The 11,734-nt window shown below is 35.3% G+C and overlaps 1 protein-coding gene across 1 annotated transcript in view; it reads right to left on the minus strand.

Moving 5' to 3' along the window:
• The window catches only part of LOC130215083 (endoplasmic reticulum metallopeptidase 1), a 47,094-nt gene extending 36,410 nt beyond the window's left edge, over positions 1 to 10,684 (minus strand). The window contains exons 1-2 of the mRNA XM_056446968.1: positions 10,349 to 10,684; positions 3,322 to 3,626 (exon numbers count right to left, since the gene is read on the minus strand). Coding sequence (XP_056302943.1) covers positions 3,322 to 3,626; positions 10,349 to 10,626 — 583 coding nt within the window. The 5' untranslated portion in view covers positions 10,627 to 10,684. The remainder of the gene's footprint in view (positions 1 to 3,321; positions 3,627 to 10,348) is intronic.
• Positions 10,685 to 11,734: the final 1,050 nt, after the last annotated feature.

Here is an 11,734-nt window from a genome sequence, read left to right on the forward strand (position 1 = left end):
TGTTAATTTATGCAAAAATGTAAATATGAATGTACACGTACAGCACCTGGTCTGTTAATTTATGCAAAAATGTAAATATGAATGTACGCGTACAGCACCTGGACTGTTAATTTATGCAAAAATGTAAATATGAATGTACACGTACAGCACCTGGACTGTTAATTTATGCAAAAATGTAAATATGAATGTACACGTACAGCACCTGGACTGTTAATTTATGCAAAAATGCAAATATGAATCTACACGTACAGCACCTGGTCTGTTAATTTATGCAAAAATGTAAATATGAATGTACGCGTACAGCACCTGGACTGTTAATTTATGCAAAAATGCAAATATGAATGTACGCGTACAGCACCTGGACTGTTAATTTATGCAATAATGCAAATATGAATGTACGCGTACAGCACCTGGACTGTTAATTTATGCAAAAATGTAAATATGAATGTACACGTACAGCACATGGACTGTTAATTTATGCAAAAATGCAAATATGAATCTACACGTACAGCACCTGGACTGTTAATTTATGCAAAAATGTAAATATGAATGTACGCGTACAGCACCTGGACTGTTAATTTATGCAAAAATGCAAATATGAATGTACGCGTACAGCACCTGGACTGTTAATTTATGCAAAAATGTAAATATGAATGTACACGTACAGCACATGGACTGTTAATTTATGCAAAAATGCAAATATGAATGTACGCGTACAGCACCTGGACTGTTAATTTATGCAAAAATGTAAATATGAATGTACGCGTACAGCACATGGACTGTTAATTTATGCAAAAATGTAAATATGAATGTACACGTACAGCACATGGTCTGTTAATTTATGCAAAAATGTAAATATGAATGTACGCGTACAGCACCTGGACTGTTAATTTATGCAAAAATGCAAATATGAATGTACGCGTACAGCACCTGGACTGTTAATTTATGCAATAATGCAAATATGAATGTACGCGTACAGCACCTGGACTGTTAATTTATGCAATAATGCAAATATGAATGTACGCGTACAGCACCTGGACTGTTAATTTATGCAAAAATGTAAATATGAATGTACACGTACAGCACATGGACTGTTAATTTATGCAAAAATGCAAATATGAATCTACACGTACAGCACCTGGACTGTTAATTTATGCAAAAATGCAAATATGAATCTACACGTACAGCACCTGGACTGTTAATTTATGCAAAAATGTAAATATGAATGTACGTGTACAGCACCTGGACTGTTAATTTATGCAAAAATGTAAATATGAATGTACACATACAGCACCTGGACTGTTAATTTATGCATGAATGTTAATATAAGTGTACGTGTACAGCACCTGGACTGTTAATTTATGCAAAAATGTAAATGTGAATGTACACGTACAGCACCTGGACTGTTAATTTATGCAAAAATGTAAATATGAATGTACACGTACAGCACCTGGACTGTTAATTTATGCAAAAATGTAAATATGAATCTACACGTACAGCACCTGGACTGTTAATTTATGCAAAAATGCAAATATGAATGTACACGTACAGCACCTGGACTGTTAATTTATGCAAAAATGCAAATATGAATGTACACGTACAGCACCTGGACTGTTAATTTATGCAAAAATGTAAATATGAATGTACACGTACAGCACCTGGACTGTTAATTTATGCAAAAATGTAAATATGAATGTACACGTACAGCACCTGGACTGTTAATTTATGCAAAAATGCAAATATGAATGTACACGTACAGCACCTGGACTGTTAATTTATGCAAAAATGTAAATATGAATGTACACGTACAGCACCTGGTCTGTTAATTTATGCAAAAATGCAAATATAATTGTACACGTACAGCACCTGGACTGTTAATTTATGCAAAAATGTAAATATGAATGTACACGTACAGCACCTGGACTGTTAATTTATTCAAAAATGCAAATATGAATCTACACGTACAGCACCTGGACTGTTAATTTATGCAAAAATGCAAATATAATTGTACACGTACAGCACCTGGACTGTTAATTTATTCAAAAATTTAAATATGAATGTACACGTACAGCACCTGGACTGTTAATTTATTCAAAAATTTAAATATGAATGTACACGTACAGCACCTGGACTGTTAATTTATGCAAAAATGTAAATATGAATGTACACGTACAGCACCTGGACTGTTAATTTATGCAAAAATGTAAATATGAATGTACACGTACAGCACCTGGACTGTTAATTTATTCAAAAATGTAAATATGATTGTACACGTACAGCACCTGGACTGTTAATTTATGCAAAAATGCAAATATGAATCTACACGTACAGCACCTGGACTGTTAATTTATGCAAAAATGCAAATATGAATGTACGCGTACAGCACCTGGACTGTTAATTTATGCAAAAATGCAAATATGAATGTACACGTACAGCACCTAGTCTGTTAATTTATGCAAAAATGCAAATATGAATGTACACGTACAGCATCTAGTCTGTTAATTTATGCAAAAATGTAAATATGAATGTACACGTACAGCATCTAGTCTGTTAATTTATGCAAAAATGCAAATATGAATGTACACGTACAGCACCTAGTCTGTTAATTTATGCAAAAATGCAAATATGAATGTACACGTACAGCACCTGGACTGTTAATTTATGCAAAAATGCAAATATGAATCTACACGTACAGCACCTGGACTGTTAATTTATTCAAAAATGTAAATATGATTGTACACGTACAGCACCTGGACTGTTAATTTATGCAAAAATGCAAATATGAATCTACACGTACAGCACCTGGACTGTTAATTTATGCAAAAATGCAAATATGAATGTACGCGTACAGCACCTGGACTGTTAATTTATGCAAAAATGCAAATATGAATGTACACGTACAGCACCTAGTCTGTTAATTTATGCAAAAATGCAAATATGAATGTACACGTACAGCATCTAGTCTGTTAATTTATGCAAAAATGTAAATATGAATGTACACGTACAGCATCTAGTCTGTTAATTTATGCAAAAATGCAAATATGAATGTACACGTACAGCACCTAGTCTGTTAATTTATGCAAAAATGCAAATATGAATGTACACGTACAGCACCTGGACTGTTAATTTATGCAAAAATGCAAATATGAATGTACACGTACAGCACCTGGACTGTTAATTTATGCAAAATGTAAATATGAATGTACACGTACAGCACCTGGACTGTTAATTTATGCAAAAATGTAAATATGAATGTACACGTACAGCACCTGGACTGTTAATTTATGCATGAATGCTAATATAAGTGTAAGTGTGCTGCACCTGGACTGTTGGCCACCGAGTCGAAGTGGCAGTTAGCGAGCATGAAGTGCTGTGCGGAGCTCTTGGGCTCCAGCTTGACAGCGATGTTGGTGACGCGGTCATAATAACTGGTGAATCCGCCCAGAAAGTCGATGCTGAAGGAGCCGGTGGGCTTCTGGACGTCCACTGTGATAGAGTGAGGGCCCGAGCGGCTCTCAGAGCGGATCTGCTCAATCTGATCTAGCAAATAATTGACTGTCAGAATCTCGTTCTCTGGACTGCCCACAGTACGAGGACCCACACTGGTGATCTGATCCAGATGCTTCCTGATGCACACAACACAACACAACTTTACATTCATGCATGGATAAACTGTGCATGACATGATTAATAATGTGCATAAAGAAAAAAATCCCTCTTTTCTTTACACTTTTATTAACTTTCCCTCCTTTATGTATTTTTTCATTATTTACTTGCCCATTAACATATTATTATATTATTTTAAAACATTATTATTATTGTTATATATGTTTTACCTGCTTCAAATAAAACCTCAAATGCTTCCTGATGCACACAAAACAACACAACACAACTTTACATGCATGCAAAGATAAACTGTGCAAAACATGATCAATAATGTGCATTAAGTGAAAAAAAATCCTGCTTTTCTTTACCATTTTTAAGTATTTTATTATTTTTATGCAATTTTTATTTTATTTTATTTTCTTGTCCAGTAACATCTTATTTCATTATTTTAAAACCTTTTTATTGTTTTATATACTGCTGCTAATAATAATAATAATAGTTATGGTGATCTGCTCTAAATGCTTTACCAAACAACACAACTTTACATGCACACATGGATAAACTGTGCACAATATGATCAATAATGTGCATTAAGAAAGCTATACCTTCATGACATATCAGTTAACCTTCGTTATAAATCAGTAACCTGCATTAAAAAAAAAATCCCTCTTTTCTTTACACTTTTATTTCATTTCTTGTCCTCCTTTTTATGCATACATTTATTTTCTCTTAGTTTAACTTATTGCGCTTATTTTAAAACATTAATATTATTTGTATTATTAATGACATTGTTTTATGGAATGTTAGTACTAATGGTTATAGTGATCGGCTCCAAAGGAAACAACAAACAAAACAACAACACAGCTTTACATGCATCCATGGAGAAACTATCCAAAATATGATCAATAATGTGCGTTAAGAAACAAATGAGCAATTCCATGCTAATGTCAACCTCGCCATGAAAAAAATGACATTTTCACCAAAATAGCTAAATAGTTTCTACATTTTTTGTGTAAGGAAGTATTTTACAGTACTTTAAAATGCTCAATAATGTCTCTGTCTGTATTTTCAAACTATTATATTTGATTTACCAAAGTCACACAAGTGGCCATTTCACATCCGTCACACCCACAAGAGAAGAGTGTCACATCCATAACAAAGCTTTTTCCTTATAAACGCAAAAATGTTAAACAAAATAAAATCAGCGATGTTTGTTCTACAGAGAGACGACTCTTCTCCTCTTGATTAGCATTATTTCTCTTGGGTTGTGCAGTTTAATTCTCAGAATTTCCACAAAATATGTTGTAGACCACTGATCATCAACTGGCGGCCCACGGGCTATATCCGGCCCGCTGATCCGTTTAATCCAGCCCGTGACTGGATTCCAAAATTGTGAGAATCAAAAAGAAAATAGTGGTCCACACTATTAAAGCAACTAAAAATAACAACAACTAAGTCTCTTGTCAGAATAACCAGCATTTATGATGATATTTAGGCTACACTCCGAAATGAGGAGACTCAGACAGACCATGCGGCGTTAAGCATTTGTTTCAAACAGGCTTAAAAAACAAAACAAAACAAAAAAAAGAACGAATGCATAACTTTTCCTCGTGCCCTTATTTAACATTTGGTTTTTTTTATTTCTAAGTCTCAACAACATGCTTGATTCTAGTTTGAAACTTAACAAAATGTTAAGCCAAAATTTGATTTTTATTTGATTTTCGTCTTGGGGGTCCGGCCCCCAATGAGACTGTCTGGTAATACCCTGGCCCTCTGACAAATATAGTTGATTACCCCTGTTGTAGACTGTAAACTCACAGACATTTTTTTGTCACATCCATAACACAAGTTTATTTTCCAGATTTAAAGAATAAAAATGTTTACAAATATATATATTTCTGATCCTCTAACTCTCTGTGGTCAGTTGTTTTGGAAAATATAAACAGATGCTTCAATATCATGCTAACATATTCTTTCTATGTGAATTCATATCTTGAGTTGTTACAGCAAACATCACATCCATAACGCTGGAATTGCTCAAATCCATCTTTTATCAGATCCCTTGAGCCTTTTTTATTCTTTCCTCTCCTTTTTATTTGTATGCATTTTCCCTTGATTTTAAAACATGATGATTATTATAATAATATTAACATTGTTTTATATAATGTTGTTAATAATAATAATAGCTCTGGTGATCTGCTTTAAATGCTTCCTGCTGCACACAAATAAACACAACTTCACATGCATGCATGGATAAACTGTGCACAAGATGATTAATAATGTGCATTAAGAAAAAAATCTCCTTTTTATTGTATTCATTTATTGTTTAATAGTTTCTTTATGTTCATATTTTTGCACTTATTTTAAAACATTATTTCTATGCTATTAATAGCATTCTCTTATAGACTGTTAACATTGATAGTTATGGTGAACTGCTCCAAATGAAACAACAACACAACTTTACATGCATAAACTGTGCACAGCAAATCAGCGTTATCGGCTACTGTTGTCAACCCAGCGAAATACACGCCACAAGTGCCATCAAAAACAATAGACGCATCATCGGTAACCATAGCAACAATAGCGTCAGCGACTACATGCAAACAAAGAACTGAGTATTATACATATGAAATATAATATAATAAATATAATAGGTAAATGTAGACAGTGTGGCTTATAACTGATCCAGCTCGCTTGTTTATGTCTACAATCATCAGTGTGGAGAGTGTGTTGTTATTTTAGCACTCAGAGAGTGTGTGTGATATTTACAGTGTTTAGCATGAGTGTATAAGTCTACAACACTCAGTGTAAGCGTTGTTTGTTTGCTAGTGTATACAGTAATAACAATAATATATTATAGTCTGTCTCTTTCAGTCTCTTACTGTGTGTGTGTGTGTGTGTGTGTGTGTGTGTGTGTGTATACAGTAGTTAGTGTGTGTTGTTTGTTGTATAGTCTTCAATGTGTGTGTGGTTTATAAATGAAGTCCTCCATGTGTGTTGCTTGTCTGTTTACAGTTTTAGCACTCAATGTCTGTTGTTTGTTTGTTTGTGTATACAGTGTGTGTTGTTTGTTGTATAGTCTTTAATCTGTGTGTGTGTGTAGTTTATAAAGTCCTAAAGTGTGTTGTTTGTCTGTTTATGTCTTTAGTATTAGCTGTGTGTGCTGTTGTTATTGTTTGTTTATGTATCTAGTTTTAACTGTGTGTGTGTGTGTGTGTGTGTGTGTGTGTGTGTGTGTGTGTGTGTGTGTGTGTATACAGTAGTTAGTGTGTGTTGTTTGTTGTATAGTCTTCAATGTGTGTGTGGTTTATAAATGAAGTCCTCCATGTGTTGCTTGTCTGTTTACAGTTTTAGCACTCAATGTCTGTTGTTTGTTTGTGTCTACAGTGTGTGTTGTTTGTTGTATAGTCTTTAATCTGTGTGTGTGTGTGTAGTTTATAAAGTCCTAAAGTGTGTTGTTTGTCTGTTTATGTCTTTAGTATTAGCTGTGTGTGCTGTTGTTATTGTTTGTTTATGTATCTAGTTTTAACTGTGTGTGTGTGTGTGTTTGTCTGTGAATACAGTAGTTAGTGTGTGTTGTTTGTTGTATAGTCTTCAATGTGTGTGTGGTTTATAAATGAAGTCCTCCATGTGTTGCTTGTCTGTTTACAGTTTTAGCACTCAATGTCTGTTGTTTGTTTGTGTCTACAGTGTGTGTTGTTTGTTGTATAGTCTTTAATCTGTGTGTGTGTAGTTTATAAAGTCCTAAAGTGTGTTGTTTGTCTGTTTATGTCTTTAGTATTAGCTGTGTGTGCTGTTGTTATTGTTTGTTTATGTATCTAGTTTTAACTGTGTGTGTGTGTGTGTGTGTGTGTGTGTGTGTGTGTGTGTGTGTGTGTGTGTGTGTGTGTGTGTGTGTGTGTGTTTGTCTGTGAATACAGTAGTTAGTGTGTGTTGTTTATTGTATAGTCTTTAATCTGTGTGTGTGTGTAGTTTATAAAGTCCTAAAGTGTGTTGTTTGTCTGTTTATGTCTTTAGTATTAGCTGTGTGTGCTGTTGTTATTGTTTGTTTATGTATCTAGTTTTAACTGTGTGTGTGTGTGTGTTTGTCTGTGAATACAGTAGTTAGTGTGTGTTGTTTGTTGTATAGTCTTCAATGTGTGTGTGGTTTATAAATGAAGTCCTCCATGTGTGTTGCTTGTCTGTTTACGGTTTTAGCACTCAATGTCTGTTGTTTGTTTGTGTATACAGTGTGTGTTGTTTGTTGTATAGTCTTTAATCTGTGTGTGTGTAGTTTATAAAGTCCTAAAATGTGTTGTTTGTCTGTTTATTTCTTTAGTATTAGCTGTGTGTGCTGTTGTTATTGTTTGTTTATGTATCTAGTTTTAACTGTGTGTGTGTGTGTGTGTGTGTGTGTGTGTGTGTGTGTGTGTGTGTGTGTGTGTGTGTGTTTGTCTGTGAATACAGTAGTTAGTGTGTGTTGTTTGTTGTATAGTCTTCAATGTGAGTGTGGTTTATAAATGAAGTCCTCCATGTGTGTTGCTTGTCTGTTTACGGTTTTAGCACTCAATGTCTGTTGTTTGTTTGTGTATACAGTGTGTGTTGTTTGTTGAATAGTCTTTAATCTGTGTGTGTGTAGTTTATAAAGTCCTAAAATGTGTTGTTTGTCTGTTTATGTCTTTAGTGTGTGCTGTTGTTATTGTTTGTTTATGTATCTAGTATTAACTGTGTGTGTGTGTGTGTGTGTTGTTATTGTGTCTCTAGAATCCACTGTGTGCATGTGTTGCTGTTATAGTTTCTTTACGTCTCTAGTAATAACTGTGTGTGTGTGTGTGTGTGTGTGTGTGTGTGTTGGGATTGTTATGCATGTATACAGTAGGTGTCGGTGTGTGTTGTTTATGTATACAGTAGTCAGTTTGTGTGTGTTGTTTGTGTATACATTCCTTAGTGTGTTTTTAGGTAACCTATACAGTACTCAGTGTGTGTTGCTCGCCTGTTTATGTCTCTAGTACTCATTGTGTGTGTTGTTTGTTTGTGTATACAGTTGTGTTTGTTGTATAGTCTTTAATAAGTGTGTATTGTTTAGGAATAAAGTACTGTGTGTTTATTTGTCAGTTTAGTGTTTATGTCTCTAGTATTTATTGTGTGTGTTTTTTGTTTGTGTATACTGTAATGTTTGGTGTATAGTCTTTAATAAGTGTGTGTGTGTGTTGTTTGTTTGTGTATACAGTAATGTTTGTTGTACGGTCTTTAATAAGTGTGTGTGTGTGTGTGTGTTGTTTATAAATAAAGTACTCAGTGTGTTTATTTGTCTGTTTAGTGTTTATGTCTATTGTATTTATTGTGTGTGTTTGTCAGTTTATGGCTCTAATATTTACTGTGTGTTGTTTGTTTGTGTATACAGTAATGTCTGTTGTACAGTCTATAATAAGTGTGTGTGTGTGTGTGTTTATAAATAAAGTACTCAGTGTGTTTATTTGTCTGTTCAGTGTTTATGTCTATTGTATTTATTGTGTGTGTTTGTCAGTTTATGGCTCTAATATTTACTGTGTGTGTTGTTTGTTTGTGTAAACAGTAACAACGTGTATGATTTGTTGTATAGTCTCCCATAAGTGTGTGTGTGTTGAATAAAGTTCTTAGTGTGTTGTCTGTTTATGTCTCTAGTATTCAATGTGTGTGTTATTGTTGTTGTTATTGTTTGTTTATGTATCTAGTATTCAGTGTGTATGCGTTGTTATTGTTATGTGTGTATACAGTAGTTGTCAGTGTGTGTTGTTTATGTCTCACTCTGTGTTTCTATATACAGTAGTCAGCTTGTGTGTGTTGTCTGTGTATACATTCCTCAGCCTATACAGTACTCAGCGTCTAACTTGCCTGTTTATGTCTCTAGTAGTAAGTGTGTGTGTTGTTTGTTTGTGTATACAGTTGTGTTTTTATATAGTCTTTAATAAGTGTGTATTGTCAAAAACTAAAGATCTCAGTGTTTATGTCTTAGTATTCATTGTGTGTGTTTGTCAGTTTATGGCTCTAGTAAATACTGTGTGTGTTGTTTGTTTGTGTATACAGTAACGTGCATGTGTCATTTGTTGTATAGTCTTCCATAAGTGTGTGTTGTTTATGAATAAAGTTCTCAGTGTGTTGTTTGTCTGTACATGTCTCTAGTATTCAGTGTGTGTGTGTTGTTTGTTTCTATCTTGATCTATGTATACAGTAGTCAGCAGTGCGTCTTGTTTTCCTGTTCATGTCACTACTACTCGCTGTGCATTGTTCATTTGTTTATGTACACAGTAGTTAGTTTGTGTGTTGTTTGCGTACACATTCCTCAGTGTGTGTGTGTGTGTGTGTGTGTTTTAGGTAGCCTATTCAGTACTCATTGTTTGTCTGTTTCTGTCTGGTCACAGTGTGTGTTGTTTGTTTGTGTATAAATTAGCGTGTGTTGTTTGTTGTATAGTCTTTGTTGTATGTTTATGTAAACAGTAGTCAGTTTGTGTGTTGTTTATGTATCCATTCCTCTGTGTGTGTGTGTGTGTGTGTGTGTGTGTTTTGGGTGGCCTATACAATACTGTTACATTGTCTAGTATTCACTGTGTGTGCAGTTTGTTTTTATTTTGTTTCTATCTCTCGTTCTCGTGTGTCTGTTGTGTGTGTTGTCAGCTGTACCTGGCTGCGGATGATGTGTTGTTTGTTGGTGTTTGATGTGTGTGGTGTTGTTGTTACTTTATTGAGAGTGTTGTATTGTGAGTGCTGTGTATTGTCAGTGTACCTGGCTCTGAGGGCGTTAAAAGTGCCCGGGCTGCGGATAATAAGCTGCTGCACCGACAGATGAACCAGCGTCCACAGCAAACACACGAAGCCGAGCAGCAGCAGCACCGCCCGGGCTTCCGTCAGCAGCGGTCCGCTTTCCGGAGCCCGGAGCTTCAGCCTGCGGAGGCCATTCAGAGAGTCCGGTCGCTGGCTCTGCTGGTTCTCCTGGTTGTTTTGGTTCTGGTTGTTGTGGTTCTGTTGGGTTCTGATCCTGCGGACTGTCGTGTCTCTCTCCATCTTTACTGCTGCTGTCAGCGGGAACGGAATCCGCGGAGGGACAAACTTCAGCAGCGAAATCCAGCACTGTGCTCAGGGGGAGGAGTCGCACACTCAAACCACGCCCACAAGAACAAAAGACCAGCCTACTCACTTTTAATAATCCACCACTGCCTCCTGCTGTGTGTTTACACTCACTACACACACTTCCTATTATTCTTTCAGTATAATTCATTCATTCGTTTTCTTTCGGCTTAGTCCCTTATTTATCAGGGGTCGCCACAGCGTAATGAACCGCCAGTAATATTGCCTCTTGTTTTCTAAGTAACATTTGAAACGGCATGTTTTTCTAAAAAATAGTAGCTACATTTTATGTATGTTCTGATGTATATTTTATATAGGTATACACACATCATTACCAATTTAAAAATGACAAAAACGTGGCTTAGACTACCCATGTCATGCCCGTAGCCAGGGGGGGGGGGGCAAAAGCTCCAGAATTTGTCCTTTAATTATTTTATGTAATTTAATATTATATATTTATTACATAACTAATATAATTTATATTTAATATATATTGTAATAAAGTGTAATTAAAAAAAAAACTCTGGCCAGTAATTCGAATCCCATTGAGCCTCAAAGCCACAATAATGTGACGCGAGTCACGTGACATAACCCACTGAGCGGTAACATTTGAATCTTTGACGCGACATCCATACTGAGTAACGCTGTGGGTGGAAAAGAGCAAGAGGGGCAGAAAAGGCAGGCAGCGGCGTCATTATCGCAAAATATTGAACTTATGTTCAAAAAGACTGCCAAACAGGTTAATGCAAAAGTTACTCACTTCCTAACAACTGAAAATATGCCCCTATCCATGAGGTTCTAGGCTAACTGGCCGCATTAGCCGGGGCGTCCAGTATAATCCTGTCCCGTCTGTTTTTAAGGCTGTTTGGTCACTTCATTCGTTTTATTCTAATATATATAAATGATATAAATCCGATCGCTCAAACCACTTCAGAAGGTGATCTGGGATGCATTCCAGATGAAATTGAACAGGTATAATCATTTATAAATTAATATTGACTTTCATAACTTAAATTTGACTTTTGCAAGCTAAAAGTACTTGAGT

The sequence above is a fragment of the Danio aesculapii genome, chromosome 21 (genome assembly GCF_903798145.1).
Source record: "Danio aesculapii chromosome 21, fDanAes4.1, whole genome shotgun sequence".
Taxonomy (NCBI): domain Eukaryota; kingdom Metazoa; phylum Chordata; class Actinopteri; order Cypriniformes; family Danionidae; genus Danio; species Danio aesculapii.